The 15,167-nt window shown below is 43.7% G+C and overlaps 1 protein-coding gene and 1 long non-coding RNA gene across 2 annotated transcripts in view; one reads left to right on the top strand and one right to left on the bottom strand.

Moving 5' to 3' along the window:
• The window catches only part of LOC142774737 (uncharacterized), a 56,790-nt gene extending 53,310 nt beyond the window's left edge, over positions 1 to 3,480 (bottom strand). Inside the window, exon 1 of the long non-coding RNA XR_012886526.1 lies at positions 3,362 to 3,480. This is a non-coding gene — a long non-coding RNA (uncharacterized LOC142774737). The remainder of the gene's footprint in view (positions 1 to 3,361) is intronic.
• The window catches only part of LOC119183802 (uncharacterized), a 43,005-nt gene extending 29,488 nt beyond the window's left edge, over positions 1 to 13,517 (top strand). Inside the window, exons 5-6 of the mRNA XM_075875702.1 lie at positions 9,389 to 9,558; positions 12,493 to 13,517. Coding sequence (XP_075731817.1) covers positions 9,389 to 9,518 — 130 coding nt within the window. The 3' untranslated portion in view covers positions 9,519 to 9,558; positions 12,493 to 13,517. The remainder of the gene's footprint in view (positions 1 to 9,388; positions 9,559 to 12,492) is intronic.
• The last annotated feature ends 1,650 nt before the right edge of the window (positions 13,518 to 15,167 follow it).

Here is a 15,167-nt window from a genome sequence, read left to right as displayed (position 1 = left end):
CTCGCTTTTCATATGACGGCCGTGTTCGAATCATACCACTGCATAAAACTTGCTACGTCTGTTTACACAGTCATTTTTTAGTGAAATTCGAGACAAGCTCTTTCGGTGAGTCATCAGAATAGCTGAAGGGTGACGAGCGCTCACCTGAAGACCATGACGCCCTTTTCACTACGAAGTGCACCTAAAACGTGCGACATGTTGAGACGCGTAAAACGCGAAATTACACTTCATAAAGCAAAACAAACTATATTAGCTCCTTGGTTCGTTCGGCATCTTTTTATCAACAGCATACTGTAGAAAATAAAGTAATGCTGTTTCGTATGATTTTCGCGCGGAAAACATAGACGCATTTGTGGGACTATATTTTTCAGCGGTGAAACATGCCCACTTTGATTTTTAGCTTCCCTTTATTGCCACAGAAAGTTTTCACCGAGTTTAGCAAAACAGCCACTAGCACACTATGAGCTTAGCTTGTAGTCATTTTTTACAGGTCACGTGTGTCAAGATTACTAGGTTTGGACGTGTCATTTACTTTCGTCGTTTATTCACGTCACGTAATACCAAATTTGGTATATATGAGGCTAGCGAAACGGTAGCGAGCGTTATGAACGTGGCATGTATTCATGTTCCCACATGACACGCATATCATGATTTCCACGTGAGGGCCTGTCCTTTATCTTAGCATTGCAGTGATGTCATACCATACCAGTTTTGCATTATGTCACGTGAACGAAATTACCTCAAGAACAGCAAGATCATCACATGTAATTCATGACATTCATAACATTTCAAGATTTTCATGCTATGACTGGTCAGCTATGCTCGACATAGTGTCAGGTTATGCCATACCAATTTTGGTATAGCTCCCATTATCGGAACGGCTAAGAGAGCTAAGTGTAGAGATAGATAGATAGATAGATAGATAGATAGATAGATAGATAGATAGATAGATAGATAGATAGATAGATAGATACGGTCAGACTCGCCAAAGTTTGCTAAGAAATTTAAGTCTGCTTTCGTGGCATACCTAGGTCCACGAACGGGCGAGAATTCATTGAAGTGAACTACCTGCCCTACTTCTTTTGCATGGATATGAAAGCTTCATGTATATAAATACATGCATACGCCTGAGAGGTGTTATATATGCATGTTCTGTGCCAATTCGTGGAAGGCATCATCAGCTCTTCAAAGGCATCAATGTACGCACAGAGGTGAGGAAAGTGAGCTTGCCAAAAAAAGTCACAGCTTTGCCGTAAAGGCGAAGCAATGAACGCGACAGCAACAAATTTGAAGGTCACGCGCAGAATGGCCAGCACATCGAAACGTGCCTCAAGTTTCTCACGCACAGATGACGCACGAAACGTATTCGCAGGTACATACGAACGCGAATAAACATCTCAGTTTTTGCTTCGTCCTGTCTGAAAAGCGCGCCATTTTCGCAAACGGAGAATGCGCAACAATTGGAGTGACAAGACGATAGTTATGTCATGCCATACCAACTAGTTCAAGCCACCATACTTCTAGATTACAGTGACCTTTGTGCGCCCGGTAACTACAACAGAATACGTACGAGATGTACGACCTCCCCAAAGCTAGATAAGGACGCGCGATCGAGCGTGCACCCCCTTATTCTCGACGCGGGCCAAAGTACGTGTGAGAGATGAGAGCCGCCGCACGCTTACTGCGCCATCTTGCCGATAGTGCGGAAAACAAGACAGGGGTTTCCCCCGAATATGACCGCCAACAGCGGTAAGTGGCAGATATGTATAGCTTGCCGTTTGAACGTCCCAGGAGGCACCCAACAGAGGCTCTTTGGTAGTGCCTCGCATTTACAACGCCGAGGTCCCACGTTCGATTCTGCGCATCGGAGTATTTTAAAGACGATAGTCTTTCTTGGGGACCTTCGACAAAAACATTTTGGTGTGTCTGTACATTTGTCTGTTTGTTCACTCTGAACGGCATCGGGTACTTGAAACGGCCGAACCCGTCCACAGGGCCTACCTATTTTGCTCAAGGTTGAGCGTTCATGCTTGTGTAATATTCAAATAAAAAGCAACTGTTGCGCATGTCTGCGGCACCATAACCACACATTTATATTCTGTATGTGAGCTTTTACTAGAAAAGGCATACATAAGTAATTTCAAGGACCGTAGCGCTTATCACTGTGCGCTGACCATGCAACGCTTGCACGGAAAGACTAGTGCTTGATACGCTTTGCTAAAACTAGACGGTGGTGGCACCTATCCGTCACCTTGCGTTCTACAGCTTATCACCTCTGAGATGGGCGCGCACACCCGTCTCAAAGCCACATGCTTTGTTTTCTAAAAACACTGCCAGATGGCGCTTATGTCTCAAGTGTGACGTGACTAATGCGCTCGTTCGCCTCTACTTCACGCTCGAGGCACTCTTACGCAGAGCCTCCAGAATACCATTCACCAATTTTCTTGCGCACAACATCAAATAAATGTATTGTTCACTCTCTCTTCACGCAAGACTATCGTCTTTCGACGACATTTGCAGATTACATGCAGATACGGAGTGAAGTATTTTTATGAATTATTTTTTTCTTGTGATTTCATTATCAGATACTTAGACATATACAGTAAATGACATCAAGGCCGACGCCAGCGTTGAAATCGAGCCGAGAGTGTCCATGTATTTGCTATCGCAATAAAATAACGAAGTCACTCATACAGGCGATGTACCTATGAGCCGCGACGTTTTTAAAAATTTATCGTCTCACCTAATGATGACCACACGTTTATGCCTTCACATCCCATGCTTGCGTATTTATTCAGTAGCACGAGCAACCATTCGCGTACAGAACAACATTTAATTTTAAACCATGGTTGGACATTAGCACTAAATTTGAACAGGCTAGTGATGTGCCGAGACTTCAAGATGTTTAAATGACCACATACATCCCTGTAAGCACACGTGTGTACAACGACTAATACAAGACTGTGTATCATTGCACTGGAGAAATTTGAAATGAATCATTCGCATGAATAAATATGTTTTCGATCAGAACAATTGATGAGCTTGAGTGTTGAATTTTATTTGTTAGTGGTGCACCGGTATTTTTTTAACTAATCTCACCCCTCAGGAAGAGCACTTGTGGGCACCTCCATATCAGCACAGCTGTTTATATCTTAACAAGCGAAATGTGAAAATCACTTACTTGCGTAAAAGAAGTCCTTATTGGGAACCATCGGTGAACATATGTGGTAAATTTTATGTGGTATTGGTGCGTTTATGTTTCTAGAAATTTAGCCTACCTGATAACTAATGACAAGCAGTCTTGGGCACCTATTTTACATAAGTTGGTCTCTTTGACAAAGACAAGCCGTAGGCAACTCACCCGTCATCACACGCAACAACTTTAAAAAGTTGTGGCAGGTGGGTCCCATTCAACCGGAACTGGGAAGCAAGCGGGCAACCATAGATGAGGCCAAGCGAGCTGCTCGTGCCACTGGGGCCCTGCAGCAAAAGCACCACCCCCACAGATACCTCATTTTACTGGTGCATAAAAATAATTTTTCTCTCCTTCTTCACATCGGCATGGCTGTCTACCTTTTTTTGACCATCAAGATGAGCAATAAATCGTTAGAGCTAATATATATATATATATATATATATATATATATATATATATATATATATATATATATATATATATATATATATATATATATATATATATATATATATATATATATATATATAACCATATTTGCTTACGTGCTACTGCTGCGATGGAAGGAAACGTTGGCGATTCCCCCCTTTATGTTGTCTTCGCCGAATACGTAGGCAACCTTGTGACTTTATTACTTGGAGTAGTGAAGTCACGTGATCTGAGTAGGTGCATCTCTGGTGTGAAGAAGGAAGGATTAAGAAGCATCTTGGGTAATGAGCGAACTCTACTGTTACTCCACTCCTGGTGGTGCGAGAGACGTGATATATACGGTGCTGTCTATGATAGACTTGGCAACGTATGTAGCCTAGTACTTACCTAGCAGATAAAGACCAAGAAAGCATTCCTGGTTAGTACCGGCAAAAGTATTAAGCTTTACTAGTTGCTTGCATTTAGTAAAAAGTACGCTCGAAATAAGTAAATACATAGGTTGCCAATTGTTTACTACTAACATCATACCTAAGATTGTGCTTACAATGGAAATACTATAGGTAGCGGCAGAACTACTACTATGGAAACTTGTAGTGGGGTTGTACTGCATGAGATAAGTCATTAAACAACCATTTCTCGACCATGGCGTGTTTTGCGTATTTTCACGTGTTTTAAGTCATCTGATGACATTTGCTGTATATTGTTAGAATCATTCTTAGCTTGATAAAGATGTCAAGTTATGCCTCTCCATTTTCGAGAATTGTATACGAAATGGACCTTCCAGGCCATTCCTGGACTTGAATGAGCGAAGCTTTTTATTCTGAGGTGTAGAAAAAAATGGAATTGCAGCAAGTTGCTTTTCCTTGGTATGAAAATGAGTGGAATGGAAGCATCAATTCCGCAACACTGGCGCACTGTACAATATTGTCATGGACAGAAGGGCAGATCAGTCTTTTCTTTACTGCTAGGGCTGCGTGACATCTCATTTGAGACGGCGTGAGTCTTCAACCTAAAAATGTGACAGATGCGTTTTTGTTCACGCAGATACATATCATGTTCTGCGTGTAATGTTGAACAATTTTATCCTAAGAAACTCAATATGTTCATTGGAAAGTGACTTCTTTATCGCCTTACATCAGAACTCTCTAACAATATGGCGATATTTTAGCACAATTAAAACTAAGTTGCTGCTGCACATTGGATTAGTTATAGATTCACCTTTTCCAGAAGATCAGCGAAGCCAGCCGGTCTGATAACTGCATAACTGCCCAGCCCTTTCATTTTCCTCCCCCCTCTTCTACCTGACAACACAGAAATTGTCCATGTACTTAGCCCTTTGCTTTCTTCACTAGTCTAGTAGCAATGCCATCCTATTGTTATCAATACATAACACTAGGCCAAAACATTTTCTGCCTGTACGATTCCTGCTGCAAATGGCTATGCAGAGCGAAACGCTACGAAACACCAGGACGTAGATGAAGCTTTCCTTGATGGTAAGGGATGGAATATTTCCCATTATGGAAGCATGCCTCATCTTGCATTTACTTGCAGAAGTTCAATTTGAGCAAGGAATAAAAAGAAGCATGCTCTGTCGCATAAAGGCAATCACGTGAGTATTAGAAGATCTTCAGAAATCTTTATCACTTGAGGTCCTTCAGTGCCACTCTATATTTTCAGACACATGCTTTTTTTACGATGGCCCATTAATTATAATAAGGGTAACTAATAAGATAATAAGGGTCGTTAAGGGTAACTGAATGGATTCCCAGAGAAGGCAAGCGGGTTAGAGGGAGACAGAATGTTAGTTGGGCAGATGAGATCAAGAAGTTTGCGGGTATAAATTGGCAGCAGCAGGCACAGGACCACGTTAACTGGCGGAACATGGGAGAGGCCTTTGTCCTGCAGTGGACGTAGTCAGGCTGATGATGATGATTAATTATAAAAGATGTGACCTTCAGCCTGAATGCATTGTTGTCGTGTGTTCTTTTCTGTACGACTACTATAAATTATTTTGAGATTTGCAATTTTTTCCAGACAGTCCTCACGTATTATTGTCACAATAACGAAGAACTAGGTTTGCTTTCAGAGTGTATGTATGCGGCCGAAAACAGAACCGCCTTGCCACAGCCAGTGTCCAGCAGTGGCGCCTTTGCTCATGCCGTACCCAGCATAAGCCGTGCGGCCATAGGGGCTTCAGCATGTGTCGGAAGCAGCGTGCGGTAAGGGCAAAATTTTGAGCGTCATTACAGGGAAGCCAGCTTATCAGATGTAGCATAGCAGTAGCGTTTGGCTTGACAGAGAAATGCGAGGAAGTATGTGTCATTACCTGTACTGCCAGATCACGTGATTTAGCATTCACCAATCAGGTGAAGTCACGTGTATTGCAAAGTGGCGGCAGATTCAAATCACGCGGGGCCCATTAAAATGTCATTGGCTCATTCGCCAGGTGACGCGCGTTCTTTGCGCGATCAATAGAAGCGCGGGGATTTGAAAACTAGCTGATGACTCTCGACATCCAGTGATCAAGGCAGCCAAATCAGACCCGCGCCTTCTTTATCATAGGGGTTTGCAAACGACGAAGGAGGGGGGGGGGCTGGGGTGGTAGTCGCCCACCCTAGGCACCTAGGGTGGTGGGCACAAGGACAGCCCCATACATTGACGTAATAGACAGATGGGGGCTGCAAGGAACCTTCCCCCTTCCCGAAAACGCGCACTGCGCAAGCCTACCTTCTTTACGAGAAAATTAATCGCGGCAGGAGTTCCGAGGACTCCGAAATGCGAGCACGCAACACCGAAGTAACCTTGCCATAAGCTTTATTGCCAAGATTTAGTGCGCAAAGTTTCACAGCGAGCACTCGAAACCATAGCAACACAGCCATAAGCTTTACCACCACTCTCTAGTACACGAAGTGCCACTGCAAGGAGTGGCACCAAGGGGATCATGGCCCACAGACCGCTTTTCTATTCGACCATTTTCACGGAATCGATGACCCGTAGTTACAAAGGAAGCTGTTGTGAGACCACAAGAGTCGCGTGCGCTGCAGTTGTCCGCTGGCTCTGCAGCAGCCGGTGTCTGTAACCACTATCGCCCAAAGTGAGAAAAAAGTAAATAACAAATACACGGGTTTCTTGTGTACCAGCCCAGTATTCTACCCCTGAGCTACGCCAGTGCTTTGAAATCAGCATGCAAACTGACCCTAGGCAAGGTTCATGTGAGAAAGGAATCGCAATATTAAGTGTAATAACGCACTTTACAACAGCGAAGGAACAGTCAGGTGTCATCGAATGTGAATTGTTTAACGTGTGGCCCGTTGAATGGCGCAACCCTTACGAAAGCGCCAGACTTAATTCTTCATCGTCCTCCACCACAACATTGAAAAACTGCATAAAATTGTTTGCAAGCTTGTAGCCGTTATCACGCATCTTAGCCAATCTTACAGCTTTTGCATAAACTGTGCTGCACGTTCTGAGCAGACCTGACCGTTCAGCTGTTATGGTCGATTATTGCAATGCGTCGTAGACACAAAACTACCATACTCATTAACCAACACGCTCTTATCCACAGCCCAAGCATTCTGTACAGATGATTGACAAGATAATGTCAAGCACGAAGCCCCAGTATTTACCATGTTTCGTCCCCGTCCATTCTTTGTTACGTTACTACCGCATCCTTATACGGTGTTTGGTGCCTGTTTGTGTCCTCGTTATTTATTAGTGGACGAAAATTCTGAGTATTGGGATCGCTTTATACTCCAAGGCACATACGCGGTACAGGACTTTCTTACAGCGGAGAAGTTTAAAAGAATGTTTGCCAAATGTGGCGGATAGTAAATTGTTGTAATAATCTCTTGGCGTGCGCTCGATCGCAGGCAAAAATTCTGCAAAAATGGTTAGCAGGAAAACCTGAAACATGCACAGCAACTCTGTTGTGGTACAGCTTTGTGCGATTTAGTGAGAGCTGAGAAATTTTATTTTTCTATTGAAGCTACGCAAATGATAGTGAACAAAATAATTTATCATTATTTACTTACCCTCAAGGTCAATAGACATTACAGAGGGGAATGGGTAGGGAAGAACAGTAAAAAAAGAAACAAAACAACGCAAGAACGATAAAAGAGAACAATAGTTATACAGTTAGCATGTTTCTGGTCATACAATGTTAGCCAATGCGTTCTTCAAAAGTTTGAAATCTGGAATGGTTGCTGTCAGGTTTGGAAGGACATTCCATTCCTTCGATGTACGTGGCATGAAGGTCTGCGAAAACAAGTTAGTTCTACACAAAGGCATGCCGACTTTGAAGGCTTGATTCAGGCGTTGTGAAATGTGATGAGGGTGAATTATGAATTTGTGATGTAAGTAGGCATGGTGTTAGAGCTTGTGAAAAATTCATAAGCGGGAATGTTTACACCGTGATGCAAGAGATGGTAGACTAACGCCTGCTTTCATGGATGATATGCTTGCGCTGCGACTATAAATATATGCGCATGGACCATATATGTCTCCATATAAGTAGTTGCCTGCAGAATATAAATATGTGCTTTTAAAATACCAAAATATCAGTGGCAGTATCCATTATTGTGTGCTTGTGCTATGCAGAAGCTTGAGCCGCTTCGATGCTATTCGATTACCCGTAATGCATTTTGAATTGTCACGAAAGTCTGCATGGTGCCGTATATAGCATGTAAGGTAGACAAAAGTGCGGTACTGTGTATGACTAATGGATTAGAAGAGCTTGTGAAGAGCGGTTTTAAATATTTACAGTACATATTTGCAACTGTATCATAATTTCTAAACGTCTTTTATTGTGTCAAGGCACGTGACTTCACTGGAAGCTGTTTTAATAATTTATTTCTGAAAATATTATTTTGTTACTTCTAGTGATCTAGTTGTAGAATATTTTTATGGTGAATAGGTTCATTAAGAAAGTCTTGCGTTCATTAGGAGCTTTCGTGATCATTGTTTTAGAGGTAACAGTAATCTATACAGCCTTGAAAATGTAGCACAGAATAACAACCCTGGAGTAGTTGTGGAATAATGGCATCGTGAATTATCAAAACGAGCTACAGTTTCCGAATGAAAATGACAACCTTTCTTTTGCTATGTTGCAGCGGATCAAACTGCCGCGATCACTTAAAAGTGTTATCTATGCCAGATGAAACCACAATACCACGCTGTCGGTGTAAAGTTATTTTGCTTGGAAAAATATGCAATGTAATAATTCGTAAAAACTGCATAATAACATACTGCCGATGTGCTCAGCTATAAAAAGTCCGGCTCAGCTGAGATAAAACTATACTATAAACAGTCAAACATGCCACTGTCGGTTAAAAGTAGTAAAAAAAGTAGTCTGGTGACTTGATTCTCAAGAATTTCTCTGTCTTAGATGTACAAAAGTTTTTTTAGAGCTTTTTCTCAGGTTGTTGCTGTACATACTGTGTTGTCGCATTGAGTATTCGTGTGCAAGTAAGCACTAATTAATGAATAATTAGGTAGAAAATATTCTATAAGTATAAATAGAAAACCAGTGTGCACTTTGTCTCAGGAAAATGCATATGTACCTTATGCACCGTTGTTGAGTTGTTGCTGAACACTGCGAATGAAGGCTAAACAGATATACGTAATGCTAAAGTGTATGAATAAGTCAGTAGGCCTCACATAAAAGCTATCTTGTCTTTCCCAAACTGTCCATTGATAAAAATAGACTGCTTTCCTTCCACAGAATAGTGTATGCGCTGTATTAAGTTGCATTGTCTAACCTCGTAGGAACGCTACAGGCTTCTCACAAAGGGAAAAGTGCGAGGACCTGGGCGTTGTCTACGGCGACGTCAACCACGCCCAGAAGCCACCTCGGGAGCGACGCCACAAGTGCCGAAAATGTGACAAAGCATATTGAAAGAAAAAAAGGTCCCAAGAGACATTGGCAACGCATACAGGTGAGAGGCCCCATCAGTGCAACGTGTGTGAAATATCAATCGTTTGCACAAAAGGATTCCCTCAAAAAACATCTCCACGTGCATATAGGTGATAGGCCATATCAATGTGGCTCATGCGATAAATCTTTTATACGAAAGCATAGCCTTATATTACATAGCCACAAGCATACAGGCGAAAATCTATATCATTGCGACTTTCGCGATAAATCATTTGCAAAAAAGGGTACCCTCACGCAACATCTCTTCGTGCATACAGGCGAGAAGCAACACCATTGTTGCTTTTGCGATAAAACATTTGCACACAAAATTGTCCTCACAAGACATCTCCGCATACATACAGGTGACAAGCCGTATCGTTGTGGCTCATGCGATAAATCATTTGCCCAAAGCATGACCTCCGGATACATCTGCTTGTGCACACAAGCAAGAAGCCGTTCCGTGGGTAGCATGCGCTAAGCCATTCGCAGAGGAGGGAAATCTTCGTGCACACGAACACACGCACAAGAGTCAAATGCCTTAAAATTGCAACATATGGGCTAAATGTTTTTCACGTAAGGACAGTTTTGCCTTACTCCTCTACATGCATACAGGCGAGAAGCCCTATCATGGCAACATGTGAGATAGATTACTTGAATTAAAGGCTGGCCTTGTGGCACATCACCGAACGTGCACGTGTTACAAGTCCTACCATTGAAACAGTTGTGCTAAATCGTTTGCCAAAAAGTCTACTGTCGTTTCACACCACTGCAATCGCACAGGAGAGAATTCCTTCAAGTGTACCACCTGCCCTAATTCCATTGCGTGGCTACGAAGGCTTCGTTTACATGAAAGCATGAATGCGGATGAGAGGGGCTATTAATGAGAGTTGCGTGCCAATTCATGAAAAGACATCATCAGCTCTTCAAAGGTATCAATGACCGCACAGTTGCAAGGACAGTAAAAGAACGAGGGTGCTCATACAGGAGGTGTAGCTACGTGCGGTGACATTTTTAAAAATTTATCGTGATACCGAATGATAAACACACGATGACACGTTCACAATCCCATGGCTGCATTTCCACTCAGTAGTGAAATGTACGAGCAATCGTTTGCCTTCAAAACAAATTTCAATAATGAAGCATTGTTAGGCAATAACGCTGAATTTTTACTTGCTATTGGTGTGCCGAGATTTTTAGACGTTTAAATAACTCCATACACCCCGATAAGCACACAGTGGGTACAACCACAATTACAAAGCGATGTATCATTGCTATAGAGAAATTCTAAATCAATTATTCGCATGCAATAAATGTTTTCTTTCATAACGATAGATGAGGAGTATTGAATTTCATTTGTTAGTGGTGCACCAGTATCTTTGTACTTTTAACTAATCTCATCCTTCACGAAGAGCACATGTCTGCACCTCTATATTAACATATCTGTCTATATCTTTACTAGCGAAGTCCTCATTGGGAAGCATCGGTCAACATATGTGGTATTGGTGCGTTGGTGTTTTTAGAAATGTAACTGACTTGGTAACTCATGACACGCAATCGTGGGTAACTATTTGATATCAGTTAGACTTTTAGACAAAGACAAGCTGAGAGCAGCTCACCCGTCATCACACGCAACAAGCGTGAAAGGTTCTGGCAGGTGAGTCTCATTCGGCGAGACCTGGAAAACGAGTGGGCAACCTTGGAACAGGTCAAGCGGTTCGCTCGTGCCACGGTCGCCCTAGGACAACGGCTCAACGCACGAAAACCTCATTTTGCCGTCTCATAGAAATGACCATTACTATCTCTCCCTTCACAACCAAACGGCTGTCTATCTTTTTCATCATCGAAATGTGCAATGAAACATTCCAGGTTAAAATATGTGTAATGACTAATAAACTACTGATGAATAAAAGCGCGTGATTTCGACGTGCTGCTACTGTGATAGGAATAAAAGTCAGCGGTCTGTTTCATTTTCACTTCGGTGAACACGTAGGTAATATTGTGACTTTATGACTTGAAGTAGTAAAATCAGATCACGTTAATAGGTGGATCTCTGGTGTGGGGAAGGAATGATTATGAAGCATCTCTGTTAACGTGCCTACTCTACTGTTACCCTTAGCGATGAGGCAGAAGTAATGATGTGTGGTTCAGCAAGCGTAGAATGCCTATTTAGTTTATACGTAAAGATCGGGTGACAATTCGTGTGCTAGAGGATGAGGAGGAGAAACAATGTAATGTGGCGGTGCTGATGTTTAGCGACAAGATTTCTCTGTTTTTAAGCCAGCCAGGATACGTTTGGACCTAGTGACTGCTTCTGCCCACTTCGGGACCCACAACTGTGTTTCCGGTTGAGACCTGACCAATGTTGCCTCCCATTGCTGAAAGGTATTGATATACGCAGTCTGAGAATTATAAGGTTTCTTTCTGTTTAAGGCAGCTCTATAGCATATGGTAAAGAGTGGCGTGTTCTCTTTGGTATTTAACTGCTGGAGCGAACCGAGAGCATAATGCTAGATAGAATTAAGGGGGTTCGTAAGGAATTGGTTAGTATTCAGCGTCACACTTTTCTAAATATGCCGTGATTCTGCATGATTTGTAATGATTCCTCCTAACTAAACAGTTGGCTATGTTGCCCAGACATCTCAGCTTGAAAGTGCGTTTTAAACAATTTTTAATGACCGGGGTCACAAAAACTGAAATTAATTCGATATAATTTGAAACAAAAAAACTTATACACTCGGAAAAGACAAGGGAGAGAAAAGGAATTAAAAAAAAAACCCGAAGAGAAACAAAGAAGGCTTCCAAGCACCACAATATTTACACGCATGGCAATAGTTCAAAGCTTTCTGAAGTTTTTAAAATTTCTCCTTATTTACTGCCAGTGGATGATAATCTTGCCCTCGCCATATACAGCTTCACCATAAGGTATCCTAAATGTTTCTTTATTGTCCCGTCACAGCTGACCTGCAGAAAGTCCTGAAGCGTCTTATCAGAAGAAAAATTTCGTCAACGAAAAACCCCGAGTGTGCTCCTCCGTAGAATAATTTCCCGGTGCGGCCAACCTCGAGATTAGTAAGGAGTGCAACAAAATTGTTTTACGACAGGTGTGCCCTGCATGCGGATAGTTGTCCAACAAACTGTACTGTTTCAAGAGGCACTGCATATGTCACACCGGTGAAAGGCCTCATTCGAATGATGTGTGCGGACGTAGGTTTTCCAGTGGCCACCACTTCTCAACAATCTCAACGCCTATGGACACGTTGCAACATTTGCGAGCTATGCGAGTTTCAATACAAGCATATAGACATGTCCTGCCGATTCAGGTGAAGACAAAACATCCAACACGTGAATTGTTTCAAAAAAGTAGCTCGGAAAGGGAATCTGTGAACGTCTCACAGTACTTGTGAATTTTCATCATTAACAGGCAATATTGTGAACCTCTTCACAGCTCTTCAGGCTAATGTGATTGCTGTGCAGATGATCAATCAGCACTCGTAGGTTTGTTCTTATCGCATGACATCGCTGTCAGTGTTTAAACGCGAAAACATTCCTAAAGAACAGGATTGCGTGTATTTATATTTGTGATAAATTGCCAGCAGTTGTGTGAAATCTTCTTTTAAACGCCTTTATTAAAACAATTCTTACAGAACAACGAATCTAAAAAAATGATGAATCTTTCAAAACTGAAAAATTTGCGCTTGCTTTCATTTGTTCAGTAAGCATCGTGTTTCTACCGCTGAAAAAGTAACTATAGGATAAAAAAAACATATAATCAGGTGTAAGGAAAGGACCTAAAGACGCCGAGGAACGGCAAACCAAAACTGAAGAAGAAGAGCGGAGGGCAGGTGGCACGAAGGCGACAACAAGAAATGAAGAAGAGAAGAAGGCACGTGCGATTACGAGGCAACTGTGCGCCAATCAGCTGATGACCAGTGGTGGCCCATAGAGTTGGCGTGCCACGATTGGGCCACGTGCGACCATTACGTGGCAGTAGGCTCTGTGGCTGGGGACGAGCCAGAGCAGCGGCAAACGGGAGACAGCGGGCCGAGCGTCGGACGCAGGCGAGCCAGGTTCCAGCCAGGGAACGCGGCTGTCCACGCTACTGTCGTCCAAGTACCAGCTGGGGCGGCATTGCCGGCACGAGTAATGCATCTCGGGGCGCGGCCTGGCCTGCTGTTCTCTTCCTTGCCGAGGGCATTGCGGATCTCGGCGAGACGTCTCCACGGTCAGCCGTTCGACGCAGCGATGAACGTGGCCTGGCTAATGGTCACGATTGCGCCGAGCATCGCGTCTCGACGCAAGCTGTTCGCTGGACGGGCTGGCCATTCCCCGTATGGAGCATCGCGTCTCCGATGCGGGTTGACTGCTCCGTAGCCGCACCCACGCCATCAAGCGCCGGTTTCACCAGAGCGTCGCACATCGGCAAGGGACGAGCGAGACGTTCTGGCGGGCGAGACGCGGGAGTGCGCACAGAGGAGCACGGAACCGGGCGAGGTCCAGAGTGGCCGAGGATCCAGGTGCCAGGGAAGTTGCTGGCTGAATCTAGGATCGCCGAGCGGTGCCGAGTGATGCGCCAGACTCGGACGTGGGCCACGAGCTCATGAGCTGCAGTGTGCACCCAAGGGTACCTGGCGGTGCCCTGGCCAAGAAGAAGGAACGTGCGGAAAAGAGAGCTCGAGGGTTAAGGCAACGAAGGCAGAGGAAGCGGTGTGCCGCTCGAGAGGACGAGTTCCTGGCAGCGTTCCTGAGCCGGACGTGAGACCCGTACGTGTCGGCCAGGTCGAGCTCCGGTGTGTCTGTTGAAGGTCTAAGGCCGAGACCTGCTGAACGGCTCCTGCCTGGGTGCAGTGGCTGGAAGCAGGTTCGTGGACGAGGCCTACCGGGTGTGGTCGTCGTGAGCCATGGCCTGATCCTGGACCTCCGGAGTTGCGACCCTGACTGCTGGGTGTGCCGCGACGTCCGACTCAACGGCGCTGCACACGGTAGCGTATCCGAGCGCCGTCAGCCGTTCCACCCATGCCATCAAATAAAAAGTTCATGTTAATCCTTTCTCGTCTGCTATAAGCAAACATAGTGACGAACGTCCCTTAATCCTCACAGCAGGTAAATATGAGGATAAAAACGAGTACTTCTACGATAGCCAGGCCAGCAATGCAACCTCACCGGAGAATTCTGTTTAACTATAAACAGCTTATTTCTCGATCATTGAAAAATACAAGTGTCATGCTTAATCTGAGTCAGCCTTAAGCTCCTACCAAGCGCTTTTATGATCAGTCTAGACTAAAATGCAAGAAATGCGTGACAACATACTCCATGATTTTGTGAGAGCGTTGCTTAAAAACTGTGTTGCAATAATGCAATTGAATGGAATATCTGTCCATTGATTTGGCGTTCACAATAACGAAACTATGGAGGTGGGGGCCTGGGGGTGAAGACAGTGTCAAAATGGTAGCGCGAAGCCTGAAAGAAGTGCAAAACTGGTAGGCCATCTTTGCTTCTTTTTTTTCACCCACATTTTTCTGCACCACTTTTGTCTACGTGTATTGTATTTTTCTTTCTTTGTCTCCTTTTCTGCTTTTTTATATTCTATGTGCACCTTTTTCTCCACCTCCTTTTTCTCCTCCGCACTTCTCA

The sequence above is a fragment of the Rhipicephalus microplus genome, chromosome 10 (assembly GCF_043290135.1).
Source record: "Rhipicephalus microplus isolate Deutch F79 chromosome 10, USDA_Rmic, whole genome shotgun sequence".
Lineage (NCBI taxonomy): Eukaryota > Metazoa > Arthropoda > Arachnida > Ixodida > Ixodidae > Rhipicephalus > Rhipicephalus microplus.
The sequence above is the reverse complement of the archived record's forward strand: the minus strand, read 5'-3'. Positions and strand labels throughout refer to the sequence as shown.